This window comes from Eulemur rufifrons, chromosome 29 (assembly GCF_041146395.1).
Source record: "Eulemur rufifrons isolate Redbay chromosome 29, OSU_ERuf_1, whole genome shotgun sequence".
Lineage (NCBI taxonomy): Eukaryota > Metazoa > Chordata > Mammalia > Primates > Lemuridae > Eulemur > Eulemur rufifrons.
In genome coordinates this window covers 44,284,705-44,303,550 of record NC_091011.1, presented here as the reverse complement: position 1 = coordinate 44,303,550, position 18,846 = coordinate 44,284,705, and the positions used below count along the sequence as shown (strand labels likewise).

The 18,846-nt window shown below is 37.2% G+C and overlaps 1 protein-coding gene and 1 long non-coding RNA gene across 2 annotated transcripts; one reads left to right on the top strand and one right to left on the bottom strand.

The window, feature by feature from the left end:
* Nucleotides 1–3,393: 3,393 nt before the first annotated feature.
* PDK4 (pyruvate dehydrogenase kinase 4) lies at nt 3,394–14,061 on the bottom strand. Its single transcript, XM_069462600.1, has 11 exons — nt 13,692–14,061; nt 12,515–12,656; nt 11,239–11,310; nt 10,302–10,486; nt 10,054–10,140; nt 9,534–9,611; nt 7,620–7,696; nt 5,801–5,899; nt 5,493–5,603; nt 5,077–5,190; nt 3,394–4,154 (listed from the first exon to the last, which is right to left on the bottom strand). Exons 1-11 carry the CDS (start codon nt 13,819–13,821, stop codon nt 4,011–4,013), a joined length of 1,239 nt encoding a protein of 412 aa, XP_069318701.1. The 5' UTR covers nt 13,822–14,061; the 3' UTR covers nt 3,394–4,010.
* On the top strand, nt 4,161–9,598 carry LOC138377555 (uncharacterized). Its single transcript, XR_011231802.1, has 2 exons — nt 4,161–4,244; nt 8,759–9,598. It is a non-coding gene; the product is annotated as an uncharacterized lncRNA (long non-coding RNA).
* Nucleotides 14,062–18,846: the final 4,785 nt, after the last annotated feature.

Genomic DNA, 18,846 nt, shown 5'->3' with positions numbered 1-18,846 from the left:
TAGATTCAACATGTTTTCAAGGCTACTGACATTTCTGTTGGTTTTGAGTGGCTTTTAATGTTTATTTGCACTTGGATAGGAACAGAAAAATCTCATCAAAAGACAGTTACTCAATTCCATTAAAAAGTCATGATATATGGATGAAAATATGTTTTCATCTGAGGCCAAGGTGAACAAGAAAGAATACTCATAAAATCTGAAACACTGGCCTGTTTTCTAGAGAAATTTCCTTAGTAGTGATAACTTTGACCATTATTTAATTTTTTTTGTGAAATATGTGATAATTTCCAACGATCAAAGGCCACCAATGAAGAGGGACATTAAACAAAGATAGGATGCAATTTAACTGATTTGGAAACATATTCCAGAGTTTCTGCAATATTATAAAAGTTCTTGAATATCTCTTCAAGCATAAAATCTTATTAAATTTTATGTATTTGTACAACTATTTAACACAGAACTCCAATCTACCCTTAAATGCAAGGATTCTGTCCTATAGACAGAAGTTTATTCATGCGTTCATTCATGTATTTATGTAGTGCATGTTTATTGAGTATCTAAGTAATTGTGATGGAAGGTAAGCAGAGATATATCTAAAAAAAGAGACACGTGGACGGAATGCTAATGGAAATAGACCCTATTGCTCTAGGTGTTCATAGGGGGGCCCAGTGACTTCTTGCATAGGTTCCTGTGAAATTACAAAATTTCTTCAATTCTTCCACCAGGACCAACCAAAGTGACCAGGAGATTCCACACACATTTTTCATGTTGGTATACATCTAAATGTAAGCAATCTCTGAAAATATAGCAGGAGAATAAAGAAATTATCAAGGCCAATGTCCAGGCTACTAGCTCACAATCATCTCTCCCTCTCTTTGCACATGTCGTGGTAGTTGAGATCAAATGCTCTTACTATAATATTTCTAGCCAAATTTAGAATTTGAGAGAAATGGTCTAACGATAGTTTTGATGGAAATTTGGCCCACTTTATTGAACTTTAAAATTAGTATCTTTTCAGGTACACACATTGCCCTGAGTCAAAAAGACCTATGTGTGCATATGTGGGAAGTGATGAGATTCAAAGTCTTGCAGTTATGAGGGAAACATGGGTGAAGGTCTGGGACTGTAGAGTATACTAACAACCTATCTCCCAGGCAATTTGATCCAAGGAAATTGTACAGCTGAATCCTGTGGTGCGTGTGTGTACACATGTGTGCATGCTTTCGTTTACAGACACATTGTGCAGTGCTTACTCAACAGAAGCAGAATAAATGGGGGTAGCCAAGTAAAGGGAGAGTGTCACTGGTGGGGGCCTTGGGATAGGTTTTTTAGGGTCTAATGTCTTAGACTGATGGCATTCTTGATTCACATATGAATATTTTGACAAGATTTTAGAATTCAGTCGCAGCAATCTTATTCCACCAATATCATTTCATTTCAGTTTCTTTCCCTCCCTCCCTCCCTTTGTTCCTTTTTTTTTTTTTTTTTTGTAGAACCTTGGCAATAAAGGCATTATGAATGTGGGCAAAGGATGCTGTCTAAAGATAAAGTAGGATTAAATAAGTAAAAGAAAAAGGCACTGAAATATATACAATATATACCACAATTTAACATAGTAATTTCTATCCTAGTTCTACCTTATTATTATTCAATTGTTTAATCCAGAAATTATTGGGAACCTAAATTATCTAGATAATTATTTTGGTACTCACTGTATTTATGAAAACATAGGGACAAAGTAAAACTTTAAATTTACCAAAAAAATGTAGAGAACATATGTATTGCAAAAATGATTATTGAATATGTGTAGACAAACACACCATTGTATTATGTGTTATTTTAACTCAAATTTTTAGTACTTTGAGGTAATTCAAAAAAAGAATTTGAAAAGACTGTTTATTATTATAATAAAAAATATTTATTATAAAAATTATCACATTTCTCTGTACATAGTAGCATAAAGACAAAAACACAATTTGTACATTAATAATTTAAGTGGGCCTGAGCATTCAGTATCCATCCACTAGAACCCATAGATTTCATAAAAAACAGTGTAGACTATTCCTATTTTATAGAACTCCATTTGCATAATTGATATTATTCAGATACTAACATTTCTTTTTTTCTAGTGTTTTAAAGATAATTCATAGTGTTTGAGTTAATTAATTAATCAGCTGCTTTAAATCTTTGGTAAATACAAATATTTATATGCAAAAATATTTAGCTCATATTTCAGTAAAAAGCCAAAATGACAAATAACCCAATGCAAACAGTTTTGTGTAATCAATAAATGCATGAGCTGGAGTCCCACCATCAAGAAAAGCCACTGTCTAGAACTTCTGATGATAAAATCTGAAATCCACAACAAATAGTTCAGGCTTCTATTGCCTCTACTAGCAGCACCACAACACTAGGCCATCACAAAATGAAACATAAATGTTAAATTCAACATATAAAGAGCACTAATTATTTTACAATGCAGAAAATCTTAGTTTTTTTCTATATACAGGTTTAAACATTAATTTGACACAGATGAGTTTATCTCATAAAACCTATTGTCTTGTAAGATCAGGAACCATTTAAAGAAGCCACACTGCTTTGAGAGATACCAATTCATCCTGCTGCCAATAATTTATCCATGAAAATATAGATAATTTTGAAATAGTTTTTGGGGAAAATAAAAAGGTGCCTTCTGCTTCCCTCCCCTCCTATCTCCATTGCTTTCTTCTTTCCTTCCTTCCTTCTTCCTTTTATTCGTCCTTCTCTAAGGGTAATCTGCATGACTGGCCTGTGGACCTGCATATTATACCTTAACTCTCCCAAAGTACCCCAAATATGCATTACAGCTTTCATTCATTAGCTTTCAGTCTCAACGACTCACAAATGAAAGCATGCTGGCATGAAAACCTCTTACTTCCAGGCTATATAAAAAATGCTCCAAGAAGTACTTAAATTCTAAAGTTCTTGAGTCATTGGATAATTTGAAAATTTTTTACAGACATGTTAATCCTGGAATGTAGAGAAAATAATAAAGTATATCAAAAATATACCTTTTTAAGCCTAGAAAATGGATGTCTTTGGATTACCACCACTTCCTGGTAGAGAACAGCCCTTCCTACTGAGTTAGGTTCTGAATACATGATTTCTTTTCCTAACATTGGTTTTTTCCAATCTACCATTTCATTTATAAACAAAATAAGGTATGAGATATTTTCGATGTCACTTTGGCAATTCTTCTCTCTCTCCAATACCCAACATCCTGACTTCAGTGTACATTTAACAATTCACCCAAGACTAAGCACCTAGCAGTAAGTGTTCACTTATTGCATACAGTGTGAACAAGAAAAGTACCATAACAAAGGATCTGTATTTATCAGAAGAGGCTTTCCTCTGAGTTTTTACATAGGCCCAATACCTTGGCTGCAACTTTGAATAAAACGTTTTGACTCATTCCTTTTCATTCAGAGTGAACATTATTTTGGTTATCAGCCTTTCCTTCCTAGAGCATGTAAATATATGACATGTACATTTACATATATGTCTAATCATATAGTGTAAATTGAGCTCTAATCCTTTGCATGGCAGGAAAATGCTGATATATTGATACTTTGATATTCAATAAATATCAATATCTTTTGATGTCACCAGGAGGCCTAAAAGCAATTTCAACCTTTTGAAATTGCTAACCTATATTTTCACATTCATTCCCTTTCCCATTCTTGTTGATAAAAAGATGGAGAACTGAGGCTTATTTCCTCTTCAGGATTTCATACAAACTGATGAGCTACTCTACCTAAGGAGCTGGGCATCTGTTAACTCCTGTAATCCTGCACTATATTCTCCTGGGTCACAGAAAGGAGCTCCATTCCCCATTGGATCAGTATTCCAATCAAGGAGTTTTTGGTGCTGTTATTTGTTTTTGAGGAAGCAAGAGTTCACACACAAACATTCAGGAAGCAGCACTGGTGCAGACCCACTTTGATCCCGTAAAGCGTCCTGAGTGTCCCTCTTCACATGGCCACTATTTCCTTTGCCAGGTTCTTTGGTTCCTTGCTTGGAATACACCAGTCATCAGCCTCAGAGCTCATCTGATAATGTTTGAAGGCTGACTTGTTAAAAACCGGGAGTTTTTCTATAGACTCAGAAGATAAGGCCTAAAAGAAGAGGGGAAAAAAACATCATACCAAAGACATTATGCATGGCGCAATTTGCACTTGAAGTGATTATTCAAAATACATTCAGAGGTAAGTATTCAAACAGTCAAGTACATTTATTTAATTGATTAAGTAATAAGAGCACAACAGAGCCCACCTGATATTATTAATCTATTAAAAGGCTCTTTCCCAAAACCTTGAAGGTTTTTGCTCATTTAAAGAATGAATACTTTAGCTATTTCAAATGGTCAAAGGCCATTTGGCAAATAATTCCAATGCGCAAAATGGGAGCCTTGGAAGCTTCATGTTTTAGTTACTAACATCTCTAAATATATTTTCAGTTGAAATCGTTGGCAAATGATTAACAGAATCAGGACAGTGATCTTAACAAATAAATTGAGGCTTTATCAGAAATAGAAAAAACGTGCCAAGTTTCAAAGTTCAGACAGGAAATGCGTGGCATCCCACTGGCAGCTTGTGAGCAGTCAGCTTTCCTTTCCCTGGCTTACAGGCTTGAGTATCTGATATCTGTTGTTTTCATGGCTGGGACATCATTAGCATACATTTCCCACAGGTTGAAGTAAAACAAAGTACAGCTCCTCTCACAGATGCCAAGAGGAGTTGCCTTAAAAAACTTCACAGGAACATGTTCTCATTCTGAAACTTTGGTAATGTTCTTCTTGGGGAACAATTTTGTTTCACATGAGGCAGGTAGCATGGCCCAGCTTCTTTTTTTTTAAGTTACCATATTAAATAATACATATACACACACTCAAACAGAAAATACAATGACTTGTGGTCATTATCTGCATTAACTCAGTTTGGGGAATTCACTGTGGACCACAGAACTCAGGGCTGTAAAAGAAGCAATAATTTTAGCAATATGATTGATATGATTCCCTCTATTGAACTGAAAGGATACCTTTAAGTAGATGACAGCATCCGTTCCATATCCTGATAAAGAGTAGAGATTCAGATCTCCCTGAAAGTACTTCGCATAGAGACGAGAAATTGGCAAGCCATAACCAAAACCAGCCTAGAGGGGAAAGATCATTTATTGGTAAAGAAGTGTATGTGATTGTTGCAATATAAAATGCAGGAAGAAGTTATTACCCTCACTGATACTGATGTCCTACAACCTAAATAGATATCTTCTGTTTCCAGAGACCCCTTGTAGAATTGACTTGTCATTTTTAGCTTGCTTTATCATTTTTTCTCATATTCCTCATGCCTAATTTAACTAAACTGATTAACTTGCCTAAACGATTCCTTAGTAATCTTTGCTCTACATTTAGAACTGGGTGGCTGGGATGAATTTAGCTATATGATTGCTCTTACCAAAGGAGCATTCCGGGAATTATCCATGACAGGCGTTGGCGCAGTAGAGTATGTGTAACTAAAGAGGCGGTCGATAATTCTCAGGGGAACACCACCTCCTCTGTCTGAAATCTTAAACAAACAAACAAGTCATCAGAGCACACATTAAAAACAATGTGCATCTGTCTACGTAAAAATATCTTTCCTTCATTTAAAAGCCAACTGGTATACATGACTTGGATCAAGTACCAGAAGCAGAGAGCTTTATTATTATTGACACTTTTTAATTTTATCAAGAGAGACCCAAAAGAAAAACAGAGAATGGTTACCTTAATTGTAAGGTCTTCGTTTCCCAAGACAACAATCACCTCAATTGGTGTAAGGGAAGGCCAATTTTCCTGGTGTTCAACTGTTGCCCTCATTGAATTCTAAAGAAAACAAAACCATAAGGAATTCAATAGCAGATGAATGAGGGACAATAAATGTTTTTTATGTTTAAAATAAAAGCAGCACAGAGGGTAATTCTAAGTTCCTATTTTTTAAGATAGTGGCAAAACAGCTCTGTAAATAGCCATTTATGAATGTGTCATGCAGGATGTATAACGAAAAATATTCATTTACCATGTAATATAGCTCCTGGGAGTAATGTCTAATGGAAAAACAATTCTGCTAGCTGTCAAGTTCTTATTGGTAACCTTAATTTAAATGTAGAAATTGGTTTTTATAGTCCATTTCCTAGCTCTCCGTTTTCTGTCTTTCCATTACATTTTACATCCAAGTACCAAAGACTATTACATAACAAATGAACAGTGAATCATTGAACCAATTTATTGGCTTTTATAAAATTTGTTGGGAAAAGGTTGTTACTATTTAACAGGACAGTCAATGATTCTGAATTAAATTTCAATTTGCATTTGATTATCATCTTAACTTTTACCAATCATGGTAAAATAACTCTATGCGTTGGATCATTTCAATTTGAAAATAAATCAAATCAACAAAAAAAGTATCTTTTGTCCTTTAACACAGAACAAACTAAAACAAGTTTTCAGCTATTGGCTGAATCTCATACAGATAAAGTCTTAGTTTATTTAACTCCTCTCTCTCTACCTTCTGGTAGGTCATATGTTTTCTGGTTTCTATATAATATTAAATTCTAGTCATTAGGTGGAGTGAAATAAAATAGATCAGATGTTTGTAGTACAATCAATACCTCAGGGCAGCAATATTAGAAATTAGGAATAGTAAGTTCTGAAGAGTTACATCAGAATTAGAGGCAGATTTCACTTTTTTTTAGGCTTCCTCCTTTCTTGGGAAGTATCACAAAGCTTCAGGTGCTTTTCTACTTTTTGGTTTACGTCCAGAGTTTTAGTTTGGTCTTAAAACCCATGAAAGGATTGGATTATCTGTATCTGGCTACCCCAGACCAGTAACATCGGTATCCTCTGAGAGCCTGTTAGAAATGCAAATCCTCAGACCTAAAGAATCAAAATCTCTGCGGTGGAGAATCCGCATTTTAACACAAGAAGCTGCTCTACAGGCCGCCTATGCAAAGTGTGCACTGCGGACCAGCACCTTCACCTGTTAGCTTACTAGAAATTCAGAATCTCAGGCCCTAGACCAGACCTACTAAATCTGAATTTGCATTTTAACAACGTTCCCAGGTGATTCATATGCACTTGAAAGTAGGTCACTCATTGGAGGAACTGACTGTGCCCTGAGAACATTCTAGACTCCAAACGGGGCCATGTCACCCACAGTAATTCTGGACCTGAACCTCTGAGTTTGGAGTTGGACCAGTGCGGGTGGAGGTAACAAGGCCTCATTCACCGAACCATTCACCCCATGACCTCTCTTAATGAATGAATGACTAGAGCTTTGTTGGGCAACTGGAAAATTAATAGGAATATCCCCTGGTCTCTAAGGCATTGAGACACTGTGAATCATCTTGTGAATTCTCAAATACGTGTTGATGTTACAAGGAACTACATGGACTCTTTCAAACACTGTGTGGCTTCCTAAGAGCAAAGGAGCATTCTTGGGAGAAGATATTGAGGCTTCTGTTTAGTGGGGAATGATAAAGGAAATGAAAATATAACTAATGAATTTTTTTTAAGACAAAATTACAATCATTGTGAAGTATCATACCTTGAATAGTTCAAAGAGTATATGATGAAGGTGAGACGGAACATACACGATGTGAATTGGCTGGCCCGGACATTTTCCTAAGAAAAATAAACTCATTTAGAGTTGGGAAACAAATATTTCACTGAAATAAACCTCCATATCTATTTGATTAATATTTTAGATATAAACAGGGTTGGAATATTCCCTATCGTCTCTACTCTCGAGTCCTGTCCTAGAACTTTCCCACTTAAACAGTAAACATAACTGCTTTATTTAGATCACATGTACTGGACAATTTCAGGTTTAAAATTATATGCAGTTTAAAAGAGAAAAAAAACTGCTTATACTATAACATTGAAATTAATGCTGGCTACAATTTTCACATTTTTAATTAATGGTAAAACAATGCATCTAATTTTTCTTGTTTTTTTATCAGCCAAACATTAAATATTATATGCTAAATATGCTTAAATTTCCTTAAGGCTAAAGACAACAGGGAAACAAAAACATCATAATATTGTTTGAAAAGGAAAATAAAAGTATTATTCTTCAGTGTTCCAGGCTTTGGCAAAGTTTGAATCGGAAAACACAAGGTCTAGCACAATCCTCTCTTTATTTTACCAAACAGTTCAAGCAGTTTTTCCACAAGTGTTATGCAACAACACTGTTTATGCTTAGAGATGTTTTTCAATCTTTATTTGTACTCCTATTTTTAGTTTAGTATTTGCTTATATTTGCATGTTCCTAATATGTGACTTAGGCTACTCTTAATTTGAGCAACTTGATTTCAACTCTCACCATTAACAAAAATTGTTTCTGTACAAATATAACTTGGGAAAGATGTTTACTTTAAATGGAAAGAAGGTTATTCCAATTTATGTATACTGCCTTGTTTTGGGATGCAACTATCTTCCAGAACAGAATGGGATAGGATAAACACAGTGCCTTGTATTCATTCATCTTATAATCACTTCAGTCAATGTGGGAAGACCTTGTATTGTCAGAGTTGAAGCTTTTGAATTATGTTCTGCTTCCAAAACAGTAGTATACCTAAAGTGCAGGTTTTGTTAATTGTGATGGTAAGAACATTTAACATGACCCTCTTAATAAATTTTTAAGTGTACAATAAAGTATGTACAGTCTATTCTTCTTCTCTTTAGAGATAAAGAGTGTGGTGGCCCAGTCACAGCTCACTGCAGCCTCAAACTCCTGGACTCAAGTGATCCTCATGCCTCAGCCTCCCAAAGTTCTGGAATTACAGGCATGAGCCACTACGCCCAGCCCTACAATACGATATCGTTAACTACAGGCACTATACTGCACAGCAGAGCTCTAGAGTATTCATCTTGCATAACTGAAACTTTATACCCGTTGTACAGAAATTTCTCATTTTCCCCTCTCCATAACCCCTGGCAACCACTATTCTACTCTCTGCTTCTGTAGGTATGACTATTTTAGATACCTCCTATAAGTGGAATTATGCAATATTTGTCCTTCTTTGACTGGCTTATTTCTTATAGTACAACTCAAAGTATTTTTGTTTCCAGGTTGTATGAGTAAACTCTTTAGCCTCTTTAGAAAGCTATAATCACCGCTAAGTGGTTCACCCTACTTCTGGTCTCCTTATGCCTTATATTGTGCAGTAAGTAATCTTTCCTTGATCTCAGATATTGGAACCTAGTTGCTACTTTAAACTCCAAATAATTTGTTTAAACCCTTCTTTATAAATCCTCATTAGCAACTGAATATGCACAATGGGAGCTTTCTAGTTGAGATAGTTAAAGAGAACCTTGGCTTCAAAGAAAAAAAGTGTACAAATTCTAGGCAAGTTCAGAAGAGAAAAAAAGAATGCAGAAGTGGCTTTATAGTTACAATAAGTAATCATACTGGGAGAATACTGAATTTTCCATAGGTTAAAGTATGTTTTAACCTTACCATTCACTTGTGTGAGCTTTAATTCCGGAGATGTTAGATAATACTGATCACAGAGCATCCTTGAGCACTCAAAGGCATCTGAAATAGAAGTTGTTTTTCATCAGTGAAGTGAACTTATGTCCAGTACAGTTCTCAAGTGATCTTCACTGTGTATACCAGCCTAATCTAAAATATTCACTAAAGTACAAGTTTATGTATGTGAAAAAACACCTTTTAAATATTTTATTGAAAAAAACATTAAGTTGTATTTTTAGCAATAGAAATATATGCACTTCAGAGATCAAATACAATATATAAGAATATGACATATTAACCACTTATGTTTGGAGTTTTAATATTTTACATGAATGCTTATACTCCTGACTCTCAAAAGCAAAGAACCTTGCTGAGAGCATTTATAAAAATATAAATGGAATATTCTGTGAATATAAATTCATTCACTGCCACCTCAATTATAGACCTTATGTCCATCAGATATTGTACATTTTCAATAAAGGAAATTCAGAAACCTAGAAATTACCTTGGACCACTGCTACGACGTCACAGTTTGGATCAATGCTTCCAATGTGGGTTGGGTTTCCTGTCTGTGAGTCACTAAATATAAGAACTGTTGAAAAATAAAAGCAAAAAATATTATTATAAAAATCAGGGTAAGGATTAGAACTACAACTGAGAAAGAATGTGATCCACCAATTAGTGAAACATGCAGTTATAGTATGGCTTATCTATACCCATTCTATACAGCATGACCATGATGAGCTGACTTACTGTGCTGGTTCATCAGCATCCGAGTAGAAATACGGTTCATGTAAAATCGATCCAAAAAGTACTGAAGATTTTGATTGGTAACTGGGTCAACTGTACAGCCATCTTTATACTCTATGATTCCTTGTGCCATTGTTGGGATGACATTATGGTGTCTATTTCGAACTTTGATGAGTGTATCTATAAAGCTAAGCCATAACATTTGCAGTTAGTGAAAGTTCAAATAAATTTCATTCACTTATATTTCTTAGGTCACTTCGAAGAAGGTGAGAACACTTTTTGTTTTACCTAGCTAAACAAATCAAATGATAAAATGTTAGGGTGAAGCTTTATTAGGGCTCTCACTACAGATTCTTCCACTACAGTAGAGGAGATAGTTTCATAAACAAATTTATTTTATTTCTACCTTACATGTAAAACTATTAGCTCTGTGACGAGTGTATTCATTAAGCCTTGTCTTTAAAAAAATATTTAATATCATCATTCTAGAGATGACTCCAGAATGCCATTGTGAAAAATATTTCAAAATTACTTGTCAGATGTAGGAAAGATTCTTACTTAAGTAGCTGGAAACTGTCAGTTATTCTGAAAGACAATGTTTAATCTCCAATGACATTGAAATGTATTACAATTATGTAACAGTAAATCCCCCTGCACATATAATCATTGAACTAAATTTATAGTAAAAATAGATCTCCTGCAGGGAAAAAAAAAAAAAAAAAACAAGTCCTCTACATTTGTTCACACTCAGCATCATTTTCAATGCTGTATTCTTTCACTTCTAAAAAAGCAACAAGCCAAAACTTGTCATGTATAATGCGGTAGTAATATATTATTATTCAGGGTTGAATTCTTTTAATTTAGGTCTAAAAAAAGATCTCAGGAATATGTCTAGAAATAGTCAAAGTTTTAAATACTTATTCTAATGCATAGAGCTTACTCTGATAAAGCTTTCTGGTCTTCTGGGCTTCTCTCATGAAAGTCCACCAAATCCATGAGGCTCTGGATATACCTGTAAAGCAAAAGTTGTACTTTAAGTTTTAAAATTAATAATCAGATAGAAATGGCTGAAAATAGAACGCCTTTTTCAAATAATTTGAAAAGAGAAAATAAACATTATGTTTAAAGTTAAAACTTTCCTTGAGAACCTTTGGAAAACAATGTGGTTTAAAAAATTTAAAATACTACAACCTTTAACTCTCAACTTGCTAACTTAAAATCTACCTCAAAATGTTTCTTTATTTATTTCAGGTCAGTATTCAGTTTTCTGTTTTGTTTGGCAAATGTTTTCATTTCTTCTAGCAAAAAAACTTAGAAACAACTTTTTAAAATTTGTTAAAAACTTTACTCTTTCCTAGTATATTTACTTACAGAGGAGTAGAAGTCTTGAATCCAGCAGTAAATACTATAGATTGAATATGTGTTTCAGATTGTAATTGTCTTGTGAATATATAATACTTATAACTCTTGAATGAATCAGTGAAAAAAGCTGTGCAGTAAGTGGTTTAGGATGAGCCTCTCATGCATGTTTGCCACCTGTGCATATATATATATGCTGGCTCTGTTCTCCAAAAATCTGTCTTTTTGGGTAACCTACCTTCTCTAAGCATCAGTAATCTTATTTGTAAAATGAGATTCTTATGTAAAAATTGACACTGAGTGCTGGCTGTGTGCCAGGTCCTGGTCTAAGTTTCTTTTTTTTAAATAGATTACCTCATTTAATTACATTCAAACATCCCTTTGAGGCACAGCTTAACTCTCCTTAATAACCAATGGGGGATAATAACTCAATGGCATAGTTTAAGACACTTGTCAAGGATTGTACAACTAGAAGAGGCAGAGGCAGGATCTGAACTCGGAGCCCATTCTATTACTTTGTAAGGTTAGGCCCTCCATTCATTTAAATCAGATCTGTCTTTTATTATTTAAAGTACAAAATTAAAATTGCATACATCAATTATTTTTCTAATTTTTTCCAGAAGTCAAAATTTTATTGTAAAGTAATCAACTTTTTCAGGGTAAAAATGTCTGTTTATTGCTTTATAACTTCCCTTAATGATCATTTAGCCTAAATTAATAAAAAATTTTGTTATATCTTTCAAAAGTATTTACTGCTCAGACCACCTGTTTTCCAATTATGATGTTAATATAGTATAAGAAGCCATACTCAGGTAACTATTTTAAAACTAGACACTTCAAAATAGTTCATCACTTACCAGCTTTTAACCAATTGCACTGAAGAGGTATTTACTAATCGATCAGGGAGAATATCTATTTCCTTCAAGATATTGGCAAGCCTCACAGGCAATTCTTGTCGCAAAAATGTAAAAGAAGTTCTTTCACATGCATTTTCTGAACCTGTAAGAAATGAAGTTTATTTAGTTTTTGGAGAAATGTATGTCTAAATGATACATTTAAATAATATTAACTATTAAATATTGAACACACACATATATTATAAAATTATATTTTACTCTCAGTGGGGTTACTGTTTATAGATAATTCAGGAGCAGTTATCTTCATTGACTTTTTTCTCCCTCCCTTCCTTCCTGCTTTCCATCCTTCCTTCCTCCTTTCATTCCTTCCTTCTTTTATTTTTCTTTCTTTCTTTTAAAAACTGACCAATACAGGAGAATTATTGTTTTCTCTTTTTGAAGAGGACTCACTTTCAAGAAGGGGGACTATCCCACAGTTCTTAATATTCATAAAAGACTGCAGGATTCAGTCAACATTACAATGTCAAGGACATACCATCCTTTAATGAGCCTAGACATGAAATCGAAGTGGGGGGATAAGAGGGTGGAGTGGGAGTTGTGTCATTTCCGGAGTAGTGGTAAATAATATCACATTCAAACCCTTGAAACTTTCCTTATAAGCTTACTGCAGCAAGTGTGAAATTATTTTCAGCAGTAATGCAAATATATGGAAATCTATAATGGTAAAGAGATGAAATCTGCCAGGAATGCAGAGAGATGTATCCTGTGGAAGAGTGGAAGGTGGCTAAGGGATAAAATCTATTAATTTGAGGTTAGTTTATAATATTAGGAATCTTCTCCAAGAATTACTATGCTGTGAAAGTGGGGATAAACTTTCTAGTTCATTGCTAAATGGTGACTGAAAGCAAAAAGTATTTTGACTTGAAGATCAGGGCACGAACATCCAGTATCAGCATGGCTGCAGGTGGCCTTGACCTGTAGTAGGCACAGCTGTCAGAAAATAGACAAATCCAGGAAAAGACAAGATGTGCTGGGGTCGAGGCTCCAGGGCTTAGCAGCAAAGTGGACCCCAGTTGTTTTAACTATGTGTTAGTCCAGCTCTCCCTGTTCCCGGGCTGAAAGTTAAGGCCGCTCCCTAGCCCCAGGGCCCCCGCCCGGGTCCTCTGTCCCCTCTCACCAAAGTCCAGCAGCTGCTTCATGGACAGCGGGGACGGGCTGTAGCGCGAGAAATGCTCGACCTCTCGGGGGACCAGGCCGGCGCTGCTGAGCGAGCCGGCGCTGCGCATCACGAAGCGGGCCGCCTTCATCTTGACGCTCAGCGGGCCTGGAAAGGGCTGGTGCTGGCTTGAGAGGCTGGTGCTGGCTTGAGGGCAGAACCCTGGTGGCGGTCCGGGCGGGGACAACAGGTGCGCTGGCGGGCTTGTGCGCTCCGGCCTGGGCTGGGGTTTGGAGGTGCCGCGGGGTGAAGGAGCTGGGCAGTGGGTCTGAGGCGCAGTGGCTCGAGACTCAAGTTTGTCTCTTGTCACGACCCGCCGCTTCCCGGGGTTTTATTTGTCTCTCCGCACTCTTCCCCCAACCCCAACCGGGAGGAGTCACCGGGACTTCGAGACACAGCCAGAACTCGGGGCCGCGCCAATCAGCTCAGAGAAAGAACTTTGGGCCCCGCCCCCGGCCGCGATCCCAGAGGAATGGCCTGGCACGGTGACCACGGATTGACCTGGCACCGGTGCCCGGGACTGACGGGGCAAACGGTTGGCAGAAAGCTGAAGCGGACATCTGGGGCAACGTGGGCTAGAGATCAGCCTCTTGGGACAGGGCCCCGGGTCGCGTGGGCTGGGTGCCCGCCTAGACTCGTGCTTGTTTACAATCGGATGCTGCCTCAGTGTCACGTACTCCTGGCTAGGAACTATTTCCAAAAATCGGGGCTCCCAGTGCTCGTTAGTCCGTGCTCAGAGCGGGCTTTTATAGTAGCCAATCAGCTGCGTTCAAAAGTATGGGCTTCTCTGCCATTGGGCAGGAAAGGAATAAACAGCGCTCTTGCCGCACCACTCCCCCCTTTCTTCCAAAGAGAATAGCACAGAGCAGGAACTGGAAGTTCCTTCTGCTGAGACTTGAGGCGTTGCCCAATCATATTTACTCTTTCCTGCGGTGATAAAAAGCCATTAATTCGTTTCTCTCCAGTAACAACATTCTTTCCATTAGGTTTAACTCTGTTAATTAAAAACAAAATAAAACAGGAATCAATTTGTCATTTTGATTCACCTTCCTCTTCTTCTATTAGGGAATTTGTTCACTCTGTCCCCTGTACGAAAGGTACTTGTTCCAAATCTTGCCTAAAACATTCTGTTCTACCCTCAAGTGTCCAGCATAAACTGTTCCAAGATGCCTTCGTTGTTTCTCCCCACATCTTCTTCCAAATATGGCCTTTGTCATTCATGGCATTACACTGTAGCTATTTATGTTCTTATATTATGCCTTCCTTGCCCCTTCTCCCTCTGAGAGAGCAGAGTAGGAATCGTATCTGATGTATCTTTGTGATTCCTACCCTGCTTTGTCACTACTTAATATTTGTTGAATTAATGATAGTGGTTGAAACACATTACCCTGTCGTAAAAAATCTCATCCTAACCTCCTTCCCCTGTCCCCACACCCTAAAGGGACTAGGGAATGAAGTCACAGTATTGGGGGAAGCTGAGAGTAAGAGAGTTGGTTAGAAATGTAATGCAGTGGGAACTAACGGGGCGTTAAAATGGTGGTTTGTTATAAAAGATCCCTTTGGCTTCTTGCCCTTGCATTTATAAGCAGAACAGAGAACTCTGAAAGTTATGGGTGATTCTTGGCTCCACTCTGATTCTTTGTCCTCTCTCCCTACCAGATCTCAGTCACAAGACTGATTTCCATTTTCTATCTCTAATGCAAACTCTCCCGCAAGAGCCAGATTCCTATATTCAACTGCCTATTTGACTTTTCTACTTGGATGTCTAATAAGCATCAATTTTGTTCCTCTTAAATCCACAATCATCACTGGGGATCTGAACCAGTCCTGGCAAACCCTCTTTCACTTGTGCGGCCTGTGTGGAGGCATGATATTAGCTCTCTTACTATTTCCCCCCCCTTGTCTATACATTGCCCAAAGATAGCCTAGGATTTGCAACTTCCTTTTGTGCCCAAATATTTTGCTCAGATGTATGAGAAGCAGCCCTGTGAAGATATTCACTTTTCATATCTTCCAATGTTGAAGGTGGAGCTTGGGTTTTTAGTAATATTGAGGGATGATCCAAGTGCACACTCCAGCAATTGCCCCAAACAGACTCCAGACTCCACCAAAACCCCAACAGTGTAAGCACCTATCTTAAGCTGAAGCAGTTGTGTGTATATGAGCAAGCTTCAAATTGCATCTCCACTTGTATAGATTTTGATACAACTATAATTTATATTTTGGTACTTGAAATACTTTATTAAATATTTGCATTACTTAAAGAAATGTGTTCAAGCAGCCAAAAGGCTAAATAAGACTGTCTTTGAAGAAGCAAGTAAATTTAAGGTAAAAGTCCCTTCTTTTTCTTGGATTACATCCTAAGAACAGAAGTAAAAGACAAGCATGCATTTGCTTTTCTTACTGTGTGGGGGATCTGGAATAGGAAAAAATATGTTACAAAGAATTATACTCTGATCTTCAAGGAAAGGCAATGGTCTAATTTAGGAAAGTCCCATTTCTGTAAGTCCATTGAGTGCTTGGCCTGGCTTACCCTGCACTACTGCCATAGGTGTTGTGGGTGATTAAAGATCAGGTGAAATCCTGTGACATTCCTAGAGATGACGAAGGGCTACATGTGAACTGAGGTCATCAAAATTTTGTTCCCATGTCATCTCATCTACTAATATTTACCAAGTTACTCTCACAGTGCATTATATTCTTCTGTGTCATTTCTGTATGATGGCATCTGCTGTTATAATTGGCAACACTTATGGTAACTGGGCTGAAATGGTCAGGTCAAGTTGTGTACCCAGTTGGCTAGAATGCTATGTGTTACCAGGATTAGAGAGTGACCTGGGAAGAGAACAGCACTTCTCAGGTTGACCAAAGATCTTGGAGGTGATCCAGTTGGGATAGAAGTGAAACCAAAAGTTGATTTGGGGACAATGGTATGACAAATGTATGCATTAACTGAGAAGACTATTAAATGATTCAGTGCTAAGAGAGGCAGTAATCAAAGCTGCCCCTGTGCAGACAGTGCTGAACACAGCATCCCTGCTTGAGACATCCAATTCCTGGAATTTTCAGGGGCACTCTACTTATCATTATGTGAATTCTGTCCAGCTTGCCTGACAAAATCTAATAACATAAGGCCGCTGGTAGAGCTTTGAGAATGCAAGTCATACTTTTGCCAGAGCATGGGGAATGGGCAATTTGACAAACTATATCAAGACCCTTAAAGAGAAGCCTATTCAATTTTTTCCATCTCTAGGAACATATTCCAAGGAAGCAATTAGAAATATACCTAAGAACAACTACAAAGCCATGATGGAAAGATTAACAGACTTGACTATTGAATATTGAGAATTAAAAAATGAACAGCAGACTTGGAGAAAATATTTACCAAATATGTAATAGACAAATGCTTATTTAAGAAACAGATATCTTAGTAGAGAACAAAATGGTCATAATCTGTTCCCTTGTGGAGCACATAGACTGGTGGGGGAAATGGGCATTACAAAAGCAAATGGACATTAAGCCTATATATTAAGATAGGACAAGAGCTATGAGGAAAAAGAACAGGAAGAGAATAATGGTCTGCAACTACTTTAGATTTGGTGGTCAGGAAAGGTGACTGAGAAAATGACATTTAAAAGAGACAGAGCAGCCTTCCATTGGGGGTGGGAGGAAATACTGGTGAAAGCATATTGGTGAAGCTATTGGGAGAAGCAGGGTCTAGCTCACCATTTGGTCTCTGCCATTTCTTAAAATTGGTGTTAAATTAGAGGATACTAGGTGCCAGGAACTGGACTAGATGCCTGGAGGGTGCAAAAACATCTGCTCTCATGTACCTCAAACCAATAGAGGATGATGGAAAACAATAGCCAATTATTTTTTAATTCATGAGATTTTCATTTAATCCACAGGGCAAAAAGCTATAATCCAGTGCATTAAAAAAAAACAGTCCATAAGAGAGGTTCAGTGACTGTGCAATGGTGGTCGTGGTGGTGATAGTGGTGACAGTGGTGGTGCCAGACAGTGACTATGCTATCGATGTTCAATGGTGTTTGGAGGAAGGGCTGTGTTGGGGATAAGGAAATGCTACCTCTAAGAATGGGCCTTTGGGATGACCTTAGAAGGATTAGCAAGATTTTGGCAAATTATTGGTAGACAGTGAGGAAAAATGTCCGAGACTGAGCAAAAGCACAGATGCAGCAGCTAGGAATATATTGGAGAAATATTGACGAGTTTAGTCTAGCTGCTGTCTATGCTACCCTAAAGGCAGAGGGAATGAGAGATTAGGGTTATATTTAAAAGCCTGAAATGCGAGTATGAGGATTTTGAGATTCTTAGAGTAGACATAGGGGAACTGTTGAAGCCCTTTAATCAGGAAGCAATGTGCTCCCTTCTCAAATTTGTTAACACTTAAATAATTCTACTAAACTTTATTGAACACCAACTATGTACCAGTCACTGTCATAGATGCTGGGGACATAAAGATGAAAAAAGCATAGTCTCTGTCTTCAAGGATAAGAGAAAGAAATGCAAATAATCTCAAATAAATATGATGTATATAAGGTACATGTACTGGGAAGCAAGCAGCCAGGAAGACTTTCTTGGAGGAAGTGATATGTCATCTGAGTTATAAAGGCTGAGTGGACATTCACAGTCAGACAAAGAAGAGAGGTGTGGCGGCACGGGGGCAGGGGATGAAAAGAGCCATTTGTTGGTGGGATCTCTATGCTTTGTCAAACTGGTAATGAAGAATTTAAAAAGGGTCTCTGATGTTCTAATCTAAGCCTATACTACCTGGGGGGAGGTTCATAGAAGCGGGAAAGTCAAAAGCATCAGGAGGAAAGGATAGATTGACAAAGGAAGTGTAGCACAAATGATGAGCTTGTTTGGGAACGCTGAGTTAATGAGAAACCCTGGGAGAGCCATGACTAATTACCAGTGAAGGGAAGATGAGAACTCAAAAGCCATTGCTGGGAAGTGAGTGAGGATAGATAGGTGAGAGTCTGTCTCGTTTCTTTATACAAGACTCCCCTCTCCTATCAGCCTATGCTTCTAGCTCACTTTTTTCTGTGCACAATAGTTCCTTCTGGAGCATCTCTTTGTTTTATTCTTGGCTTCC

Bases quoted from the DNA above. Each gene is read 5' to 3' on its own strand.
- PDK4 (XM_069462600.1), bottom strand. From the start codon at position 13,821: ATGAAGGCGGCCCGCTTCGTGATGCGCAGCGCCGGCTCGCTCAGCAGC. The intron at 10,141-10,301 runs GTAAGTCAGCTC...ATTTTTCAACAG, and splicing joins GATGCTGATGAACCAGCACA to TTCTTATATTTAGTGACTCA. The intron at 5,900-7,619 runs GTATGATACTTC...TGTTTTCTTTAG, and splicing joins TACTCTTTGAACTATTCAAG to AATTCAATGAGGGCAACAGT.